At 50.6% G+C, this 18836-nt stretch overlaps 1 protein-coding gene across 5 annotated transcripts in view; it reads left to right on the forward strand.

The window, feature by feature from the left end:
• Positions 1-18836, forward strand: part of PLEKHH1 (pleckstrin homology, MyTH4 and FERM domain containing H1) — a 56183-nt gene that overhangs the window by 34093 nt on the left and 3254 nt on the right. For 2 of the 5 annotated variants that reach the window (XM_030812438.1, XM_030812440.1), the window contains exons 8-29: positions 1652-1730; positions 2172-2213; positions 2436-2527; positions 4270-4420; positions 4653-4795; positions 5789-5899; positions 6314-6400; positions 6755-6916; positions 7898-7978; positions 8328-8510; positions 8900-9008; positions 9799-9911; positions 10519-10695; positions 11030-11127; positions 11634-11811; positions 12239-12394; positions 13449-13549; positions 14580-14721; positions 16260-16402; positions 16514-16643; positions 18102-18188; positions 18477-18623. In XM_030812438.1, coding sequence (XP_030668298.1) covers positions 1652-1730; positions 2172-2213; positions 2436-2527; positions 4270-4420; positions 4653-4795; positions 5789-5899; positions 6314-6400; positions 6755-6916; positions 7898-7978; positions 8328-8510; positions 8900-9008; positions 9799-9911; positions 10519-10695; positions 11030-11127; positions 11634-11811; positions 12239-12394; positions 13449-13549; positions 14580-14721; positions 16260-16402; positions 16514-16643; positions 18102-18188; positions 18477-18623 — 2712 coding nt within the window. The remainder of the gene's footprint in view (positions 1-1651; positions 1731-2171; positions 2214-2435; positions 2528-4269; positions 4421-4652; positions 4796-5788; positions 5900-6313; positions 6401-6754; positions 6917-7897; positions 7979-8327; positions 8511-8899; positions 9009-9798; positions 9912-10518; positions 10696-11029; positions 11128-11633; positions 11812-12238; positions 12395-13448; positions 13550-14579; positions 14722-16259; positions 16403-16513; positions 16644-18101; positions 18189-18476; positions 18624-18836) is intronic. The other 3 variants (XR_004029981.1, XM_030812439.1, XM_030812441.1) reach the window with 3 other exon arrangements.

The following is an 18836-nucleotide window of genomic DNA, read 5'->3' on the forward strand; positions in this document are numbered from 1 at the left end:
AAATAATTCTTTTTATGCCAAATTTTACTTGGGCCTGGTGTATCTGCCCTTCATGAGCACAGAAACTCCCTGCCCTGCTGCAGGGCGCTCCTTGGCCTCCTTCCTCACTGCCCCTCTGTCTCCTGCCGCCCCTCCAGTGATCTCAGCATCTCTTGGCAGCACTCATCAGCTCTGCCCTCTCTCCTCCCAGTTGTCCCAGGGCTGCTGCTCCCCTCTGAGATGACACCCCGATAGGCACCCACCTCCCTTCCAATGCCATCTCCTAGCCTATCTGACCCCACCAGCTGACAGCACATCTAGCTGCCTCCCTGAGCCAGCAGGGCATTCCTCCGAAGGCTGGCCAACCTTCCCTCGTCAGCCTTGGTGACTCATGTCACCTTTGTTTTCCTTTAGGCTCAGTGAAGCAAACAGATATAGAAGGTACAGGGAACCATGTGGGTTGTTTATGAGCAATCAGGACCATCAGGAAAAGCTCCTTTGGCCTGTGGCCTACTTCAGACCCAGGGGCCCCCTCAGGACGGGCATTCTCCCAGTGTCTTCTGCATGGGGGTGCTGGACTCCTGTTGGGCTACATAGGCTTTGTAGGTTGGCCCTGAAGCCTAGCCATGATACGACATTATTCCTGCAGGGGAAAAAATGTGCCACATATGTTCCCACATATGTTCATCACAGCACTACTCACAATAGCAAAGACATGGAATCAACCCAAATGCCTATCAATGGTAGACTGGATAAAGAAAATGTGGTACATATACACCATGGAATACTGTGCAGCCATAAACAGGAATGAGGTCATGTCCTTTGCAGGGACATGAATGGAGCTAGAAGCCATTATCTTCAGCAAACTAATGTAGGAACAGAAACCCAAACACTGCATGTTCTCACTTACAAGTGGGAGCTGGACAATGAGAACACATGGACACGGGGAGGGGAACGTACTTAGTGGGGCCTGTCAGGGGATGGTGGCGGTGGGGGAGTATTAGGGAAAAGAGCTAATGCATGCTGGGATTAATACCTAGGTGATGGGTTGTTAGGTGCAGTAGACCACCATGACACACGTTTACCTATATAAAACCCTGCACATCTTGCATACGTACCCTGGAAGTTAACAAACAAACAAATATTTTTTTTTTAAAAAAAGAAACAATAGAGAATTTTTTAAAAATGTGCCCTAAGTTCCAAACAACCGGCTTACAAAAGAGCCCTTGTCGTGTGGCCCCAGTGGCTTCCTCATTATCAATATCCCCAACTTCTGGGGGTGAGATCTTGAGACCCAAGGGTCTCTAAAACGGGTAGGATTCAGAGCAACAGGTTACTGACCCATCTTCTCTTGAAACTCCTTTGCCCCAAAGGTGAAGGGTGGAGGCAAGAGAGGGAACTGTTGGGCACTGATTATATTCCAGGTGTTAAATGCTTATGTTAAGTATTTCATTGATTCTCACAGCAGCCTGAAAGGTAAGTATTATGACCTCCATTTAGAGCAGAGGAAAATGAGTCTCAGAAATGAAGTAACTTTCCCAAGATTTGTTAGCCAGTCACTGCCCCCCGTAGGTCTGCCACCCCCAAAGCCATGCTTTCTCCTGCACATGCCTGGAGGGGGTGGGGTGGGCATCATGCCGGGCCCTGAGCTTCCTGAGACCTCTTGTTTCAGGAGAGCCGGATCTATGCTGTGGCCACATCGGGCATGCGGCTTTCAGATGTGTCTCCCAGAAGTAATAGTGCATGCTGCGGTGAGTTCCAAGTGAGGCTTGGAGGCACCAGACACCCAAGGTGGGCAGGGTGGGCAAGCGGGGAGGAGAAGACTCCAAGCAACACCCAGGGCCAGGGTTGGCTGGCCTACCCTGTTCCCCTCCCCAGCAAGTGAAGTTCAGGTGAAATCACAGCAAGGCCCACCTAGGAGGGAAAGGGAAGTCATACAGGTTCAGCCCATCACAGGGAAGTAGCCAGTCACAGAGCTGGAAGGGATCTAAGAGGGGGGCCTCCAGCCCAGCCTCCCACCTGCACAGGCTTCCCATCTGCAGTGCCAGGGCCGTGCGTGGGAGGAGCCCCAAGTGTCCTGATTTACATGAACCCCACTCACTGGCTCTTCTCCAGCCAGCCACCAAATCTCCACAATGAGGGCTGTGGGGTGGTCCCATAGCCATATTATTTGTAACTCACATCTTCAACAGTGGAACACTGTGCAAGCCTCATGGAGGAGAAAATGGTTAAAGGTAAGGCTTTTGGATTCTGGTGTGAGGGATCCTTTACCACATGGAGATCATGGTCCCCAGAGGGAGTCAAAGGGAGAAGATGAACAGGGCCCTGGCCCCCCTCTTGAGATCTGTCACCGGCCTGCTCCTGGAGGGAATGCCGTCTGCCCAGTTCTCTGCTTCCCCCACACCCCTTCCTGGGTTATGCCCTTGAGTAATCTCATTCCTCTCTTCCCTGTGCAGCTTCAAGCCCTCCTGCCCTTGCTTCCCCTGGGTCTTTCTCTGGCCTGGTCTACAAGAATGTCACTGTGCCTGTCTACACAGCACTGAAGGGGGTAAGAAACTGCTGCACAAACAGGGGGTGTCTCATCAGGAAAGGCCCCTGGACTCATCGTCCAATGACTGCGGTGGGGCTCTAGGGCCAGGCTTCTGCACATGGTGACCCTGCCCAGGGAGCTCAGCCCAGCACGTGTCATTTTGTTTTATTGTTTATTAGGTTGTTATTATAAAAATTCCACATTTACAAAAATTTGAATCAGTATGAATGTGGACAAGGTAATAAGCTTAAGCCTATGCCCGCTCTACAGCTTGTCCCCCTCTTTTCTCACGTCTGCCCCACTCCCCAGGTCCCAGAGGGCAGTGGGGCTCCTTCTAGAATTATTGAGGTATATTCCAACTTATATTCCCGTAACGTCACTACATTTTAAAAACAAAAATCAGATAGAATTGCAATATTTTCATACACACTTTTGTCTCTGTTATTGGTTTTCGAATAATAGTAATACTTGATACAATTTTTTATAGAAGCATAAAAAACCAAAAGTGAAATTTCCTCTCACATGGCTTTTCCCTAATTCCTAAGCCCAAAGGAAGCTATCATGAATGGTTTAGTGTTTATTCAGTAAGGCCTTCTGATGCATTTATAAATATGCAGCACACTCTCACTGTCTCCTGTGTGCACACAAAAGGTGCTCATATACATGTCATTCTATGCCTTGCTTATTCACCTAACCACGTGAATAACCACGTGTCAGGTCATCCTTCCCTACCTCCTCCTTTTTATTTTTCCGAGATGGAGTCTGGCTCTGTTGCCAGGCTGGAGTGCAGTGGTGTGACCTTGGCTCACTGCAACCTCCACCTCCTGGGTTCAAGCGATTCTCCTGCCTCAGCCTCCTGAATAGCTGGAACTACAGGCGCATGCCACCACGCCCAGCTAATTTTTGTATTTTTAACAGAGACAGGGTTTAACCATGTTGTCCAGGATGTTCTTGATCTCTTGACCTTGTGATCCGCCTGCCTCAGCCTCCCAAAGTGCTGGGATTACAGGCATGAGCCACCACGCCTGGCCCCTACCTCCTCCTTCTATAGGTGTCCAGTACCCTTGGTATCGAAGCACCATAACTATTAATACCTAAAGCTTTCCTCCAATAATAATTTAGGCTGTGTCCCTGTTTTTCTCTAAAATGAATGTTGCCATGAACATCACTGTGCACATATATCTTTGTGAACTTATATCTACGTGTGTCTGTAGGACAGAGTTCTAGAGGTGGGATTTCTGGGCAAATTATATACATGTTTTAATTTTTGACAGGTACTGCCAAATTACCTTCTAAAAATGCCTTACACACTAGAGTTTTTTTCCCCATCTTCTCCCCATACTCTCACCAACGCTGAGATAGTCAGTCACTTTAAATGTTTGCCAATGGAGATGCAATCATTGATTGTTGCGACGTCCCCACACATTTTTAAAGCTCGCATGGCACACTTGATCTGTGGTGTAACTTTCTGGCCCCCTAGTGGCAAGGAGTGAGGGTCACAGTGGGCAGGCGTTCAGTCGTGATGGGCAGCTGCTTTGGGGACCACAGAAGATGGTGTGTGGGAAGGGAGGCCTGAGAAGCATGGAGGTCACGACACAGGAGTGAGGCCAGGAGGGACCTTACACGGGACAGTTGTCTGTTCAGAGTCCCGACTGGGGGTTGGCCACACCATGGGTGCTTGGAGCAGGAGTGCAAGCTGCAGGGTGGGAGAGGACTGTTTTGCAGCCTGAGCTGCAGTGAGGGAGGGGCCTGTCTTGCAGAGAGCCACACAAATCAGCAACATGCCCTTTATGGACGAGTCCTCCGGGTCCGATGATGACTGCAGCTCTCAGGCGAGTTTCCGAATCTCAGTCCCCTCCTCTGAGTCCAGGAAGACCAGCGGACTAGGCAGCCCCCGGGCCATCAAGAGAGGTACAGAGAAGGGGAGCAGGGGCAGGGTGCAACAGCAAGGAGCCCCTCACCTCTTCCCGTGGGCACTTAAACATGGGGATCCCCGCTTGATCTGAGCTCGTGATCCCCCAGCAGCTCCACCCCCAGCCCCAGAGACCAGGTCCCCAGTGGGTGGTCAAGGCTCAGCAGCTCCTGGGCTGCGTGAGTCGGGGAGGTGTGGGCCCGGGACCTTGACTCCTCCTCCCTCGGCAAGGCGTCTCCATGTCCTCACTGAGCTCCGAGGGTGACTACGCCATCCCCCCGGACGCCTGCTCGCTGGACAGTGACTACTCAGAGCCTGAGCACAAACTGCAGCGCACCTCATCCTACTCCACTGATGGGCTGGGCCTGGGCGGGGTGAGCTGGGAAATGGGCTGGGGGAAGGTGGGAGCAGAATGTCAGCAGAGGCTGCTGGGACCCTCAGCACAAGACACAGGCAGTAGCTGCCTGAAGTGAGGGATCCCTAGAGCTGGGGGATGGGGGCAGGGGGCGTGGGCTGGGGGGGTGTGCAGTTATGGAGTCAGACACACAGACCCCACAAGGAAGGAAGGAGGGAGCCCAGAGAGCTCCTGGAGTACCAGCAATGGCCAGTTACTGATAGCCTACTGTGGCCCACCAGGCCCCATGAAGAGTTTTCCATATATGACTTTGTTTTATCACCTGGAATACTAACACAAGCTAACATTGATTGAACTCTTAGAGGGCACCAGGCACCGTGCTCAGTTTCCAGGCATTGTCTCATTTGTCCTCACAATCCTCTCAGGGTCATTAGCCCATCTTATGGATGAGAAGCCTGAGGCTCCAAGCTGTGCCACTACATGCCAGGGCTAGCGTCCCATCCAGATGTAATTCCGCATCCCTCGCCCCACACCTCTCTGCTGCCCCATCACCTCCCTGGCTCCATGACCCTCCAGTCCTGCCTGGCTGATGTGTCCATGGCTGCCCAGACCTGCCTTGCCCTCTCCCTGCTCTGTGCTGCCTGGAATGGTCTTCTTCCTCCTCTCAGTCTTTGAGGGAGAGGCTGAACTATCCTAACAAGGCCGGCTCTCTCCTGAGGCTCTCCCTGGCCAGGCTCTCCCTCTAGCAGCCCCTGCTCTGCTACCTTCTCATAGTGAGGTCTTCCCCAGCTAGCATGGGAGCCCTTCCTTGGCAGGACCACCCATGTTTTATTTAGTCCTCTCTGAACCGTAGCAGGGCATGGTACTCTGAAAATACACTGAGTAGGTACTCAATAATTTTGTATTTAATTGATGACAGAGTAGTGAGGCAGCTGGACCACGTGGACCTGTGTGATGTCTAGGAGCCCTGAGTGATTTCCCCTTTCTTCATCTACACCCTTCCACCCCTCAGGAGTCACTGGAGAAGTCGGGCTACCTGCTGAAAATGGGGAGCCGGGTGAAGACGTGGAAGAGGCGCTGGTTTGTCCTGAGACAGGGACAGATTATGTACTACAAATCCCCGGTGAGAGTCTCCCCGCCCAGCACTGCAGTGAAAATGTCTCCACGTCACACCCTGGACTATGTCAGATGGGATGGAGGAGGGGAAATGTGGCCCAAGGCCAGAGGGCAAAGGTCTGGCAGGTGGGCAGAGGCAACCTCACTGGGCCCCTGAGGCTTTGAGCCACACTTGGGGACCTAAGCCTGGCTGTGAGTTTCAGAATGAAATAGGGAGGTTCTCAGAAGGACCCATGTTCCTGATTAAGGCTCCATTTAGCTATAACCAGAATCTAGAATAAGTCACCCATCATAACACAGCCGGAATGCTGGGAATCATGTTTCCCTTTGCTTATGACCTGGAGGAAGATCTGGGGGTAAATGAGGTGCTCCGGAAAGGCTCCACATTCAGTGGCTCTCCTCCCCAATACTTTCTTTACAGAGTGATGTCATCCGGAAACCTCAAGGCCAAGTGGATCTGAACTCCCACTGCCAAATTGTTCGAGGGGAGGGTTCACAGACATTTCAGGTGAGCACGCTCCTGGCTGCTAGTATTTTAGACAGAAGAGGTGCTGGGTTTGGAGATGGCTGTGAGTGAGACAAAGATGGGGCCAAATGAGCATGAATGAAAGACTTCAGATCAACATTTGGATGTGATCCTAACTTGTGAGTACAGGAAAGGAAGATGAGACAGAGTATGAGAGATGGAGTGAAGGAAGGAGAGACAGGAAGGAAAAGATGAGGAGGAAAAGAGAGGAGGGAGCACTAGGGCAGGCAGAAGGCTGGCCCCTTGGGTTCAGGGACAGGTGCCACCTCGGAGCCAGGTCCTGGTTACTCCATTCTCCCAGTGTGCTGCCCCGCCCCCACATCTCGCCCTCCACAGCTCATCTCTGAGAAGAAAACCTACTACCTGACGGCCGATTCACCCAGCCTGCTGGAGGAGTGGATCCGAGTACTCCAGAGCCTGCTGAAGGTGCAGGCCACCGGGCCTCCAGCTCTGCCTCGGGGTGGCACCAAGCCCACCGTGAAGGGCTGGCTGACCAAGGTATAGGGTGGGGCTGATAGGGCAGGAACGTGTGCCTCCTGCGAGTCAGGGGAGCCAGGTGTGGGGTGCCGAGGGTGGTGGGTTCCCCCTTATATGGGGCTCCTTTCTCTGGGAGCCTCCTCACAGTGACTCGCTGGCCAGCCCTCAAACATGGTCTGGCCACACAAGGTGATGGCGAGTGATTCCCCAGAAACAAATCAGCGTTGTTGGAACAATTATTCTCAAGAAAGAGAAGGGAAGGGACTATCTTGTATCCATTTTGAGGTCATTAGGGGCTGTCACCCTCCCCCACCTTATACCTGCCTCAGTGTTAATAGTGGAAGGAAGAGACCTGGGCGAGGTAGGTATGGCCCCTCGAAGACTTAAAGTATCCTAGGTCTGCCCGAAAGACATTTTTGTTAGGGCTTTTCTGGTTGAAAAGAGCAGAGGAGCAGTTGTTAAACCCAAGAAAATGGAAGTTAACAAGGAAGTACATTAGCTAGACCAGAACACCAGCAGGAACCAAGGCGACTTGCACTCAGCAAGCTCAGGGCTGGCAGGCTCGCTGTGTGCCTGCTTCTCGTTCAATCTGTTGATGTCATTCTCCTCCGCCCGTGTGCAGCTTCTGTTCCTTCATAATGCATGGTTGCCCAAGGGCTTCAGCCTACTGTTTTCCCTCCCTCCCTCCCGGCACCCTGACAACTGTGGCTTCTGCCACCTAACAAGTTCTTCCCATTTTCATATGCCTGGAGGGGACATCTGATTGGCCTGGCTAATCGTTTCATGGCAGGTCATAGGTCACTGAATAGCCCATGATGGCTGGGGTGCCGCAGGGTGTTACCCTCACTGTGAAAGGGGTGGTTCCATTAGTAGGGAGCCCAAATGGCATCTCCATCTCTACCATAGGTCAAATCTGTCTCCCTGTGGCTTCTTTTTGCCAGTCGTGGATTTACTTCTAGAGTTACCTAGTTCTCATAATGCCAGTTCATTTCTGTCTTACAGGTAAAGCATGGCCACTCCAAGCTGGTCTGGTGTGCTCTTGTTGGGAAAACCTTCTACTACTATCGGAACCATGAGGACAAGGTACTTCTCGGCCTCCCCACAATACCCACTCTCCTGCTTCCACCGAAGCACATGACCACCACTCCATGTCCTGATGAAAGTCCCTACCCCACGTAACCCCACAATAAATACAAAATCAGTTGGCTGGATCCCTCCAGAGTGTGAGATTCTGCGTGTCTGGGTCTCTGGTGCTTCTCCAAGCAAGCCTCATTCTGCTGCCAGCCTGGCTGGGATGCTATAGTCTTCACCTCCCCATCCTGTCATCAGTCCATATCCACGATTCCCAGCTCCACGGAGCCTATGTATTCAGAGAGAGGAGACTCCCTTGTCCCCCACTGGCTCCCCATTTATGGAAGACTCCTGTCCACAGCGACCCCTGGGCTGCCTGCCTGTGCGGGATGCACGCATAGAGGAAGTAGATCGATCCTGTGACTCAGACGAGGACTATGAGGCTGGAGGAACCAGACGGTTGCTTTCCTCCCACTGCACCCTGGTGATCCACCCCACAGAGCACAGCCCCACCTATCTCCTCATTGGCACCAAGCATGAAAAGGTAAGGAAGAAGTCTGGGCTTCCAGGGCCAAGCTTGGACCTGTGATTCTGATCTTCCCTTCTCTCTTTCTCCTGAGCTTCCCAAAATTCAAGTTTATTTCCTTTTGGACACTTTGGCAACTAATATTCTCTGAATGGGAATATTCCTTTATACTGAATTTATTCCCAGTGACCAACATTGCTTCACTGAGGTAATGTAATAGAATCGCAAATTTGGAAACTTGAGTTCATGTTCACCTGATCCTCAGTCTTTCCAGGTAGCCCTGACTCATGCCAACCAAACTAGCTGAACCCCACATGGGCTTGGCCCCTTCAAGGAGTCCTCCCTGGAGCTCTTGCCTCCACTCTTCCCACCCCGTCCCCATCCGATGGCTTTCTGCCCTCTTCCAGGATACGTGGCTCTACCACCTCACAGTGGCTGCAGGTGGCAGCAGTGCCAAGGTGGGCACTGCCTATGAGCAGCTCATTGGAAAACTGATGGATGGTGAAGGAGACCCAGGTAAGGCAAGGGTGGCCACCATGGCTTGGGTCGGAGGGTAGTGGCTTGGTGACTATTGGTCAAGATCCCAAAGAAAGCAGTGTTGTACCCTGAAGCTGATTTTAAAACATCTAAGCCACAGAGGGGAAGTTCCCATCCAAGCTCCAGGGCCCCTCTGTCTCCGGCTGAGATACTAAGGTGACCATTCTGCATCTGGGAGAGTTTATCTGGGATGCAGGCTTTCCAGGGACCTGGGTAAATGTTTTACTTGGATCAAGCTGCCCCGTTGCTGGCTGGGCAGAGGGTTGAGGAAAGAAGGTAGCTGGTTAATCTATAGTTAGAGTTTATAAATCAACAAGGGAAGCCTAAATTGGGATCGGACTAACCTGCTTAGAGTCTTTATTTTGCTACTGATTCTCAGGGCCCTGAGGAACTAATTAATGGCATATACCACACACGCCCCTTTACTACTGCTCTGAGGCTTGTTTCTGACCAATTCATATGCTCCTCCATCCAGACTTGACACAGTAAGAAAGAGGCCTCCCCTGCACACATCCACCTGCACTCAGACACCCACAACCTTGCACGCTTACCCCTACTGCCATTCCACGAGAAAGGCCATGCGTATATGAGGGTGCTCATTGCAGTGCCCACCTGTACACCCCACACTCTATGGATGATAAACCCAGCACAACCCAAGTGTCGCAGATAAACCACTATCTTCCCCATAAATTAAAGATGGCGGTGAGTGGGAGGTGAGTCCCCTCCCAGTAGTAACTGCCCCTGCTCTCTGGTTCTGTGCTTTGGGCAGATTCGCCACTCTGGAGGCACCCCATGCTGTGCTACAGCAAAGACGGCCTATACGCCTCCCTCACCACCCTGCCCTCTGAGGCCTTGCAGACGGAGGCCCTCAAGCTCTTCAAGGTAAATTGGGGTGGTGGCCAGGCCCACCGCTGGGATACTTGGAATACTTGGGTAGAGAAGACCTGTGCAGGTGGGGACAACCCACAGAGGGATCTGGAGAGGAAGGGAAGGAAACTTCCCAGGGTCCCTATCACTTCCTGGATGGCAGGAATGTAATCCTATCACTGGGAGGGAAGCCTCTGGAACGTCATGCACAAGTCCTTGGGAAATGCCAATGAAAACTCTCCCTGGAGGAGCTCCCCTCCTCCTGTAGTTAAGCAGAAAAGGCGAGGTATATGTTGCTTCTGGACTGAGAGATTCGGACCTATTTTAGCATGTCCTTTGTAAATGTCTGAGTTTTCTGTTTTTGTTTTTGTTTTTTTAATGAATTTGTCTTGTTTATGTAATGTAATGAGAACATTTTAAAAAGGAAAGCTTCTATCCCCAAAGTAGCCCATAGCCCCTTTTAGTAAGCAGAGATGCCCTCCAACAGTAGCAGTGCTCCCTCTTAGAAAGGGCTGTCAGTAAACTTTAACCTCCCTGGAGCCCTTGGAAAATGGCCAAGCCGTTGAGTTCTCTGAACCCAGGGGATGCTGGTCTGCCTGTGCTCACTGCTGTTCCCTCCCAGTCCTGCCAGCTCTTCATCAACGTGCCGGTTGAAGCTGCCTCGGTGGATTACCATGTGTCCCTGGCCCAGACCGCACTGCAGGTCTGTCTGGTTCACCCCGAGCTGCAGAGTGAGATTTACTGCCAACTCATGAAGCAAACCAGCTGCCGCCCACCTCAGAAGTACTCCCTCATGCAGGTAGGCATGCCAGGGGTGGAGCAGCTGACAGAAGCCATTGGCAAGGGCTGCCAGGTGGGAAAGGTGGGAGGAGGTAACTGGGCAGGTATACGGTAAGCCCAGCCAGTGGGCAGCCTCTGTGCTCCAAGCTGCATCAGTATGGCTGGGCTGTCTGTGCACAGATGGGTGATTGCATTCTGGACACAGCCTGACCAAGTTGGCCATCCCAGTACCCACAGCAAGTTGGGGGCTCTGGTTTGGGGAAGGAGTGCTGAAGGCTCTGTAGCTCAGGGCTATGAGGACAGGTGGTGCTGTAGGCCCAGCACTCACCCCACGCTGTCTGTGTCCCTGGCAGTGCTGGCAGCTCCTTGCTCTGTGTGCTCCACTTTTCCTGCCTCAGCATCACTTCCTCTGGTATGTCAAGCAGCAGCTCCAACGCCATGCAGATCCCAGGTGAGTGAACCTGGCCGTTTCCTCTGCCACTTGAGCACTGCCAATTGCTGCATGAATAAGAGGGATGAGAGGAGTCTAGGGCAGACCAGATCACTCTTGTCCTCTGAAACTGCTCAGTGGTCGTGGAGACTTCACCCATTGCCGTGTGCACAAATGGGCACGTGGGGATCTGGGCATGCTTAAGCTTCTCTGTGCACCAATCCATGTATCCACGGATGTACTGTGGCAACTCTCACATGAAGCCACACTGCCCCCAAACTGTCCCCAAATGCTATTCTGTTGTTATGTCCCCTGGGTTCTGGAAGAAAATACCCATGCCAGCAACCTGTTATATGAAGGTCCTGAATGACAAATTAATGTCCCAGACCAGAGTCTTCAGGGCTTTTCTCACAACCTGCCCCAGCTACAGTTTTGGTCCTGGCTGAGTCTAGATAGGGATCTGGGGTGCCAAAGTGGCAGAGATGAGCAAAGCCCATAATACTCCCCTCTTCCTTCTGTCTTTTTAGAAGTGAAACTGGCCAGTATGCCACCTACTGCCAGCGGGCAGTGGAGCGGACCCTGCGGACCGGGGAGCGGGAAGCCAGGCCGTCGCGCATGGAAGTGGTGTCCATCCTGCTGCGTAACCCCTTCCACCACTCCTTGCCCTTCAGCATCCCTGTGCACTTTACCAATGGGACTTACCAGGTGAGCAGCTGGGTGTGCTCCTTGCCCTGAGTCTCCTCACGTCACCATCCAGAGAATACCTCTGGGCCGGGTGGATGCTAAGGCTCCTTAGGCTTGGCAGATTCTTCACTGTTGCCCCAGAAGTAGATCTTATTAACTCATTGCATGAACAGGGAAGCTGAGATGCTGGCCAAGAAAGTGGCATAAGAAAGGGCCTCCAAAAGATTGTTGGTAAAGAAGGGACCTAGGTATGCCCAGTTCATTTACAGTGGATGAGCTCACATCCCTCATGCACTGGCCCTTTGCCTGTGAACACAGAAACCAACTTGCTTTGGCCTCTTTTATTTGCCCTTGCTCCTTTCCATCTGCTGTACCCAGACCCCTCCACCATCTCTAGTGAGCTCCTCTTGGGAAGTTCACTCAGGGACGGAAACTTCTCCCACCTCAGGTGGTTGGTTTTGACGGCTCCTCCACGGTTGATGAGTTCCTCCAGCGGCTGAACCAGGAGATAGGCATGAGAAAGCCATCCCACTCTGGCTTTGCCCTCTTCACGGACGATCCCTCGGGCAGGGACCTGGAGCACTGCCTGCAGGGAAGTGTCAAGGTGACAGCCTCCCACTAAGCCAGCTGAGCCCCTCCCTGCTCAGGGATATTGGTGGTGGGGAAAGAGCCCATCTGATGGGTGCCTGACTGGTAGCTCATTTGGTGCTGAGCCCAAGGTGCTGCCCTAGTCAGCATTTCTGTGCCATCCTAAAATGTACCTGGGCAGGGAGAAAAAAGCTGTTGTGTGCCCTTGTCTCTGGAGACAAGATTGCTACACACCTACTTCCCTTGAGTGGCTGTGCAGCATCCAGAAGAAAAGCCTCTTGGCTTGGTGTAGGGACAGCGAGGCCCCACAAAGCCACTGCCTACACATGCCCACTCAGAGGCTCACAGCTGTATGCTTGGACCCCCTGGACGTCATGTGGTACCCAGCACCTCACTTTTACCCTTTCTGCCAGGGCCTATGCCATACTTATAGGTTGAACCACACTTTTAAAGAGGCAGGTCCTTATGGTGCCCCTATAAGTAAAGGCCGTTGAATGGGATTTAAGATCAATCTTGTATTGTGGTCTGGGATTACTGTCCTGGGGCATAAGTGTTTGTGAGAACGTGCTCTAGCACTTTGATGCCTGTTTGGCTCCAGTGTTTGCTTGTCTTTAACAGGACAAAGGCTTCTATGATCTTTTAACATTGCCTGGAAAAACTATGCCACATACCTTCTTTGCCAATGTCTGGGCATCTGTGAGGCTTTGTTACATGGTAGGCCTCTGGGCATATTTGTTGAAGAGGAGAATAGCAGTCAGTGGAACGGAAATGGAGCTGGTGATCGAAGGCCATGGGGCTGCCTAGCCTCTGGGGAGGCCCCTCAGCTGGTGCCGCCAACAGGGCAGATTTCTTGCTTTATTGCTCACCCTGTCCAGGGTTCCCTCTGTTTGTGAGGGAGCTGCTGCCACCTTGGTTCCAGGAAGCATGAAGCTCCACAGGTCAGCCTCCTGGTGGGAGGACCTTTCCTTAGTTTTCTTTGCTCTTCTGCTCTGAGTCCAGCCTTGGCTGGACCTTGATCCCTTCTCTCCTTATCAGGAAATTTTCTGACTTTCTTCTTTTGCCTTTTCAAGATCTGCGATGCCATCTCCAAGTGGGAACAAGCCATGAAGGAGCTGCACTCCGGAAAGTCTGAGGGCGGGACACGCGTCGTGAAGCTGATGTACAAGAACAGGTCCTGAGCACTGCACGAGGGTGGGGCCAAACACAAGGGCTGCCACTGGGTGCCAGCTCATCGCCTCCTCGACTAGACAGCCTATCCAGACGGGGGGAGGGACCCACAGATATAACACTGCCTGGCAGTCACTAGCTGGGGTGCAGGCGGGCTCTGCTGCTGATGCTCTGTGAAACCCTGGGCGGCTCAGGCCTTCTCTCAGCCTTCCCTGTACTGCGTGTGCATGTGTGTATATGCACACACACACACACACACACACACACAGACATTTGCCAAGTAAACAAACCAGACCCTGGGCAACATGGCAAAACCCCACCTCTACAAAAAATACAAAAATTAGCTGGGCATGGTGGCATGTACCTATAGTCCCAGCTACTCAGAGGGGCTGAGGTGACAGGATCACTTAAACCTGGGAGGTTGAGGCTGCAGTGAGCTGAGATCGCGCCACTGCACTCCAGCCTGGGCAACAGAGTGAGACCCTGCCTCGAAAAAAAAAGAAAAGAATAGAAAATAGACCAACCTCATGGGATGGCTAAGTGTGTTACTTTATGAGAGTGAAATTTTGTATAAGCACCAGCTAGTTAAAGCTAAAGATTAAGTACCTCTTATACCAATTCCAGGAAATACAGAAGTAGACATCCTGACTTTCTATCAATTTGAGTAAGAAAATCCCATCCCTCCATCTCAGTATGTCCCCAGGCAAATAGTTTCCAATAGTCTCTTGGACTCTTACCTCAACCAGTCCCCTAATCTATAACTCCAGGTACCAGATTTCCCTTACTAAATCCAGTAAGCTTAATGGTATCTTCAGAATGAACCATGCCCTCTTGTTGGTATGAGATCAGCATGACCCTGCATCTGCTCTGTGTCATACTCAGTTATATGTTTCTGGAGGCAATACAAAATAGGCTCATAAATAGTGGGAAAAGAGTAGTTATCTTTTTGGAAATAAAGGTAACAGACCCAGAGAAAGCCCCATCCCTGTTTGGGATCCCTGCTGAGTCCTGGCTTCTGATTCTCTTCTCTGCAGGCTGTACTTTCGCAGTCAAGTCAAAGGGGAGACGGACCGAGAACGGCTGCTCCTTGCCTCTCAAACTAGTAGAGAGATAGTGGCAGGGAGGTTTCCTGTCAACAAGGAATTGGCTCTTGAGATGGCTGCCCTGATGGCCCAGGTAAGGTTCTGTTCAGGAAGCAGGAGGGTCGGGTTGCCAGCTTAGAATGAATGCACCATGCAGCCTGAAACACAGGAGAGATTCTGCAGATCCTGTGGTGCTCAGGAGAGGGCAGCTTTGCCATCTCTGGGATGGAGAGCAGCTGACTTCTACAGAGCAGAGCTCCTCACTCACCGCAGATATAGGATGCGTGCAGATGGCTGGACTTGGAATCCAGAGACCTGGGTTTGAGTCCTATATACCTTCCAACTATGAGGTCTTAGCCAAGTCACTTCACTTCTCTATGCTTTAGTTTCCTTCTCAGTATACCAAAACCAAAAATACTTGGCCGGGTGCAGTGGCTCATGCCTGTAATCTCAGCACTTTGGGAGGCCGAGGCGGGCAGATCACCTGAGGTCAGGAGTTCGTGACCAGCCTGACCAGTGAAACCCTGTCTCTACTGAAAAAAATAAAACAAAATAAAATAAAAATAAAAATTAGCTGGGTGTGGTGGTGGGCTCCTGTAATCCCAGCTACTCGGCAGGCTGAGGCAGGAGAATCGCTTGTACCCAGGAGGCGGGGGTTGCAGTGAGCCAAGATCATGCCATTGCACTACAGCCTAGGCGACAAGAGCAAAACTCTGTCTCAAAACAAAACAACAACAACAACAAAAACAAAAAACCTCTGCCAGCCTCCACAGGGTTGTACTAAGTATGATACCTGGATAGTGTGTATCATGTAATATATGTGGTAAACTTTATAAACCATCAGACCTTCTAAGTAGAATTAGGAAGAGGAACACACATTCACACTTGGACTCTCCTTCCCATTATATTTAGAAGGCCATCTTGCCAAAGGTATCTGGGATACCTTCATGGCTCCCATAAGAGAGTCTGACACCTACTATATACCCACAAAAATTAAAAATTAAAAATTTTTAAAAAAGAATAAGAATCTGGATTTACATGCTGGAAAGGAAGAGGAAGCAGTAATAGTTGATCTTTATAATTATAAACATCAATAGGAATACTCTCTAGGAGGCCCTGTACTAAGCATATATGCATCCTCCATTGTAGTTTTTATTCCCACCTAATAGATGAGGAAATTGAAGCTCAGAGAGTTTAAGTAACTTGATCAGGGACACAAAGCTGGGATTTGCACCAGGTGTCCAACTCCAAAGGCCACATTTGGAACACTCTGCTGTACTCTAGGATCTGTAGCGTCTTCAATTCTATAGCCCATATTTTTGGACTGGAAGCCAGAATTTCCACATTGTCTTCCCTTGTCGGCTACCAATTAACTGTGTCTTTGGAAAAGGCACTTCACCTCAGCTGCAAAATCAAAGTTGGTCGGTGATCTCTAATATTCGAGAGCCCTAAGTTTGTTTCTCTAGTGTCTATAAAACTTGAGATGAAGTGTTTTTCTAAAGTATTTTTCACATCCACTCGCACCCCACCAGTAGGGTAATAAAGAAATGGTTTATTTCACCTCTCAACAGCCCCCACCTGGCCCATCCACTGTCAGATTTTGACTGGTCTCTTCATATGCTTCTACCACAGGTAGAATATGGGGACTTGGAGAAGCCTGCCCTGCCAGGCCCTGGAGGCACATCCCCTGCTAAGGCTCAGCATCTTCTCCAGCAGGTCCTAGACAGGTTCTACCCCAGGCGCTATAGACATGGGGCCCCCCTTGAACAGCTGAGGTAGGTGGGCTGCAAGGTCTTGCAGCAAGTCACTGTGGGGAGGCCTCAGGCCTGGAATGAAGACATGTTGGCACTTCACTGGCACTATTTCTCTCCATCTGCCCACACCAGGCATCTGGCAGATATGTTGACCACAAAATGGGCAACATTGCAAGGATGCTCCCCTCCTGAGTGCATCCGCATCTACCTGACCGTGGCCAGGAAATGGCCTTTCTTTGGTGCTAAACTTTTTGCTGCTCAGGTAAGTGCCAGTGGAAGGAGCTGCCCACACCCTTAGGTGTGTCCCCAACTGCTCATGTTTGAGCCATACCAATTTGCAGCCCCTGCCTCCATACCAGTAACCACTAGAGGTCACTATCCCCCCACCATTTCTGGCCTACTCCAGATTTCCACGGTCCAGAGCAGAATTGTGATTGCTTATCTTCATTTGTCCTTTGTTGACTGCCCCAAAAGAAAAGATGGGATCAACTAATTCACACACACAAAGATTCAGACTTGATATAACAGCCCTCTCAAGAGTGCTTTCATTTTTTTTTAAAGTTTGAAAGAACAATGTATAACCTAAACAAATACATCTCCACTGGTTTGACATGGCATACAGGGGAATCAAATTACTTAGGCAACAGTTAATTTCACCTCTGTATGAAGGCCAGGTGGCCAACAGTAATTTCAGAAGGAACTTTTCTTCACTGGGTGTCTGTTGTGCATAAACATTATAGATAATTACAGCTCAAAGCTGGGCAGTGATTCTGTTTACTGAAGCCACAGATCGGAAAATGGCCATTCATTCATTCAACAAATAGTTGAGCTCCTACTATGTCCAGTGCTGGTTGTCTGAGGTTATAAGAGGTGAGAAAATCAGACACAGTCCTTGCCTTCCTGGAGCTTCCCATCTAGTGCAGGAGATGTATATTCATCAAATAATCGTATTCATTTTTTTCTCTATATATTTAATATATATTTATAAGCCATCACAAGTGCTATGAAGGAGATGTACAGAGTTGTTATAAAGGCATATAACGGGGACCCACTTGGTCTGGGAGCTTAGGAAAAGCTTCTGAAAAAGGTGACATGTCCAATGTCTATCTGCCTCCCTTTGGGTTAAGAGAGAGATTTTCTGGATTACCATACTGTAGTCCTGGCGGTGAAAATCAGTCATTACAGGAATGTCCACTAAATAGTCACTTTCTTACTGACAGGGCCTAAAGCCACAGGACTGCATTCTCGCTTTCCTATTTCTTTTACAGCACCTAGGAGATTGGTTGAAGTCAATCACTTACAGTCTCCAATCTTCGGCTTGGAGACTATAGGTGGAATGCCGTGTTTCCAAGACTAGGAGAAAAACACCTGTTCCCCATTCCCCTAACAGAGCAGCCAGGGCTGGCCTCTATTCTGTAGCACAGAGCTTTCCATCCAGTGTGCTGTGGCAGCATGGGTTCTAGGGACACCAAAAGAATGATCGCCTCTGCCTTTGAGATGGTTAGTAGGTGGCCAGAGCCCCAAGGCCAAGGGTCTCCTGTCACAAGCAGCCTTGTCTATTTCCTGCATACACTGTACAAATACCATCTTTGTTTTCCAAGATGAGGTGGCTGGAAATCACTGCTTAGCAGATCCCTGGATGTGCCTTCTTTCTCAGAAAGTTCTTATAGTTCAAAATCTCTAACTATGGATATATCTGATGGGTTGTTTGTTTCCCCAGCCTGCCCAGCTGTCTTCCAAGGAGCACGCTCTGGTGTGGATTGCTGTGAATGAGGATGGCGTAAGCATCCTGGACCACAACACTATGGTATGAAAGGATGCAGGCTGCTCCCTGACCCCTCCTCTTCCTCAACATGGTCTTTTCTTCTCCCCTGTGGACTCAAAAGCCTGAACCAAGTGACCATGGCTGCCCTACCCCCACTCCTGCCCAAGCACCACTGTCCTCTAGTCTAGACACTGCTTGTAGACATTCAAGATGGAGATCTCCAAATTATGAGATCTCCTTTCCTGTGCCTAGAAGAGACAGGGGATGCTGGTTCCTAGCTCGGGGAACAGGTGGAAAGTTTCCCCAGAACTGATTGGTTCCTTTCCACAGCAAGTGCACGTCACTTACCCCTACTCTTCAGTGACAACCTTTGGTGGCTGCAGGGATGACTTCATGCTTGTGATCAGATCTATCCCAGACAAGAGCTCCGGAAAAAGCCACATTGAGAAGTTGATCTTCCGGATGGCTGCTCCCAAGGTAGGTCTGACAGCTGCTAAAACGTTCTACTCTGGCAAGATGTGGTGGGCTTGGAACTTAGAAAGGAAACTGGGGTTATGCTAGTGCTCTACAAGGGCCCTGCCCAGATAAAATTGTTGGTCTTGTCTGTAATTATATTCCAAAGGTTGAGATGGTGTTGCATCTCTGTATCAATGTTCAGCTAGTAGGTAAAGGGACATATTCAGAGGGAAC

This window comes from Nomascus leucogenys, chromosome 1a, assembly GCF_006542625.1.
Source record: "Nomascus leucogenys isolate Asia chromosome 1a, Asia_NLE_v1, whole genome shotgun sequence".
NCBI lineage: Eukaryota > Metazoa > Chordata > Mammalia > Primates > Hylobatidae > Nomascus > Nomascus leucogenys.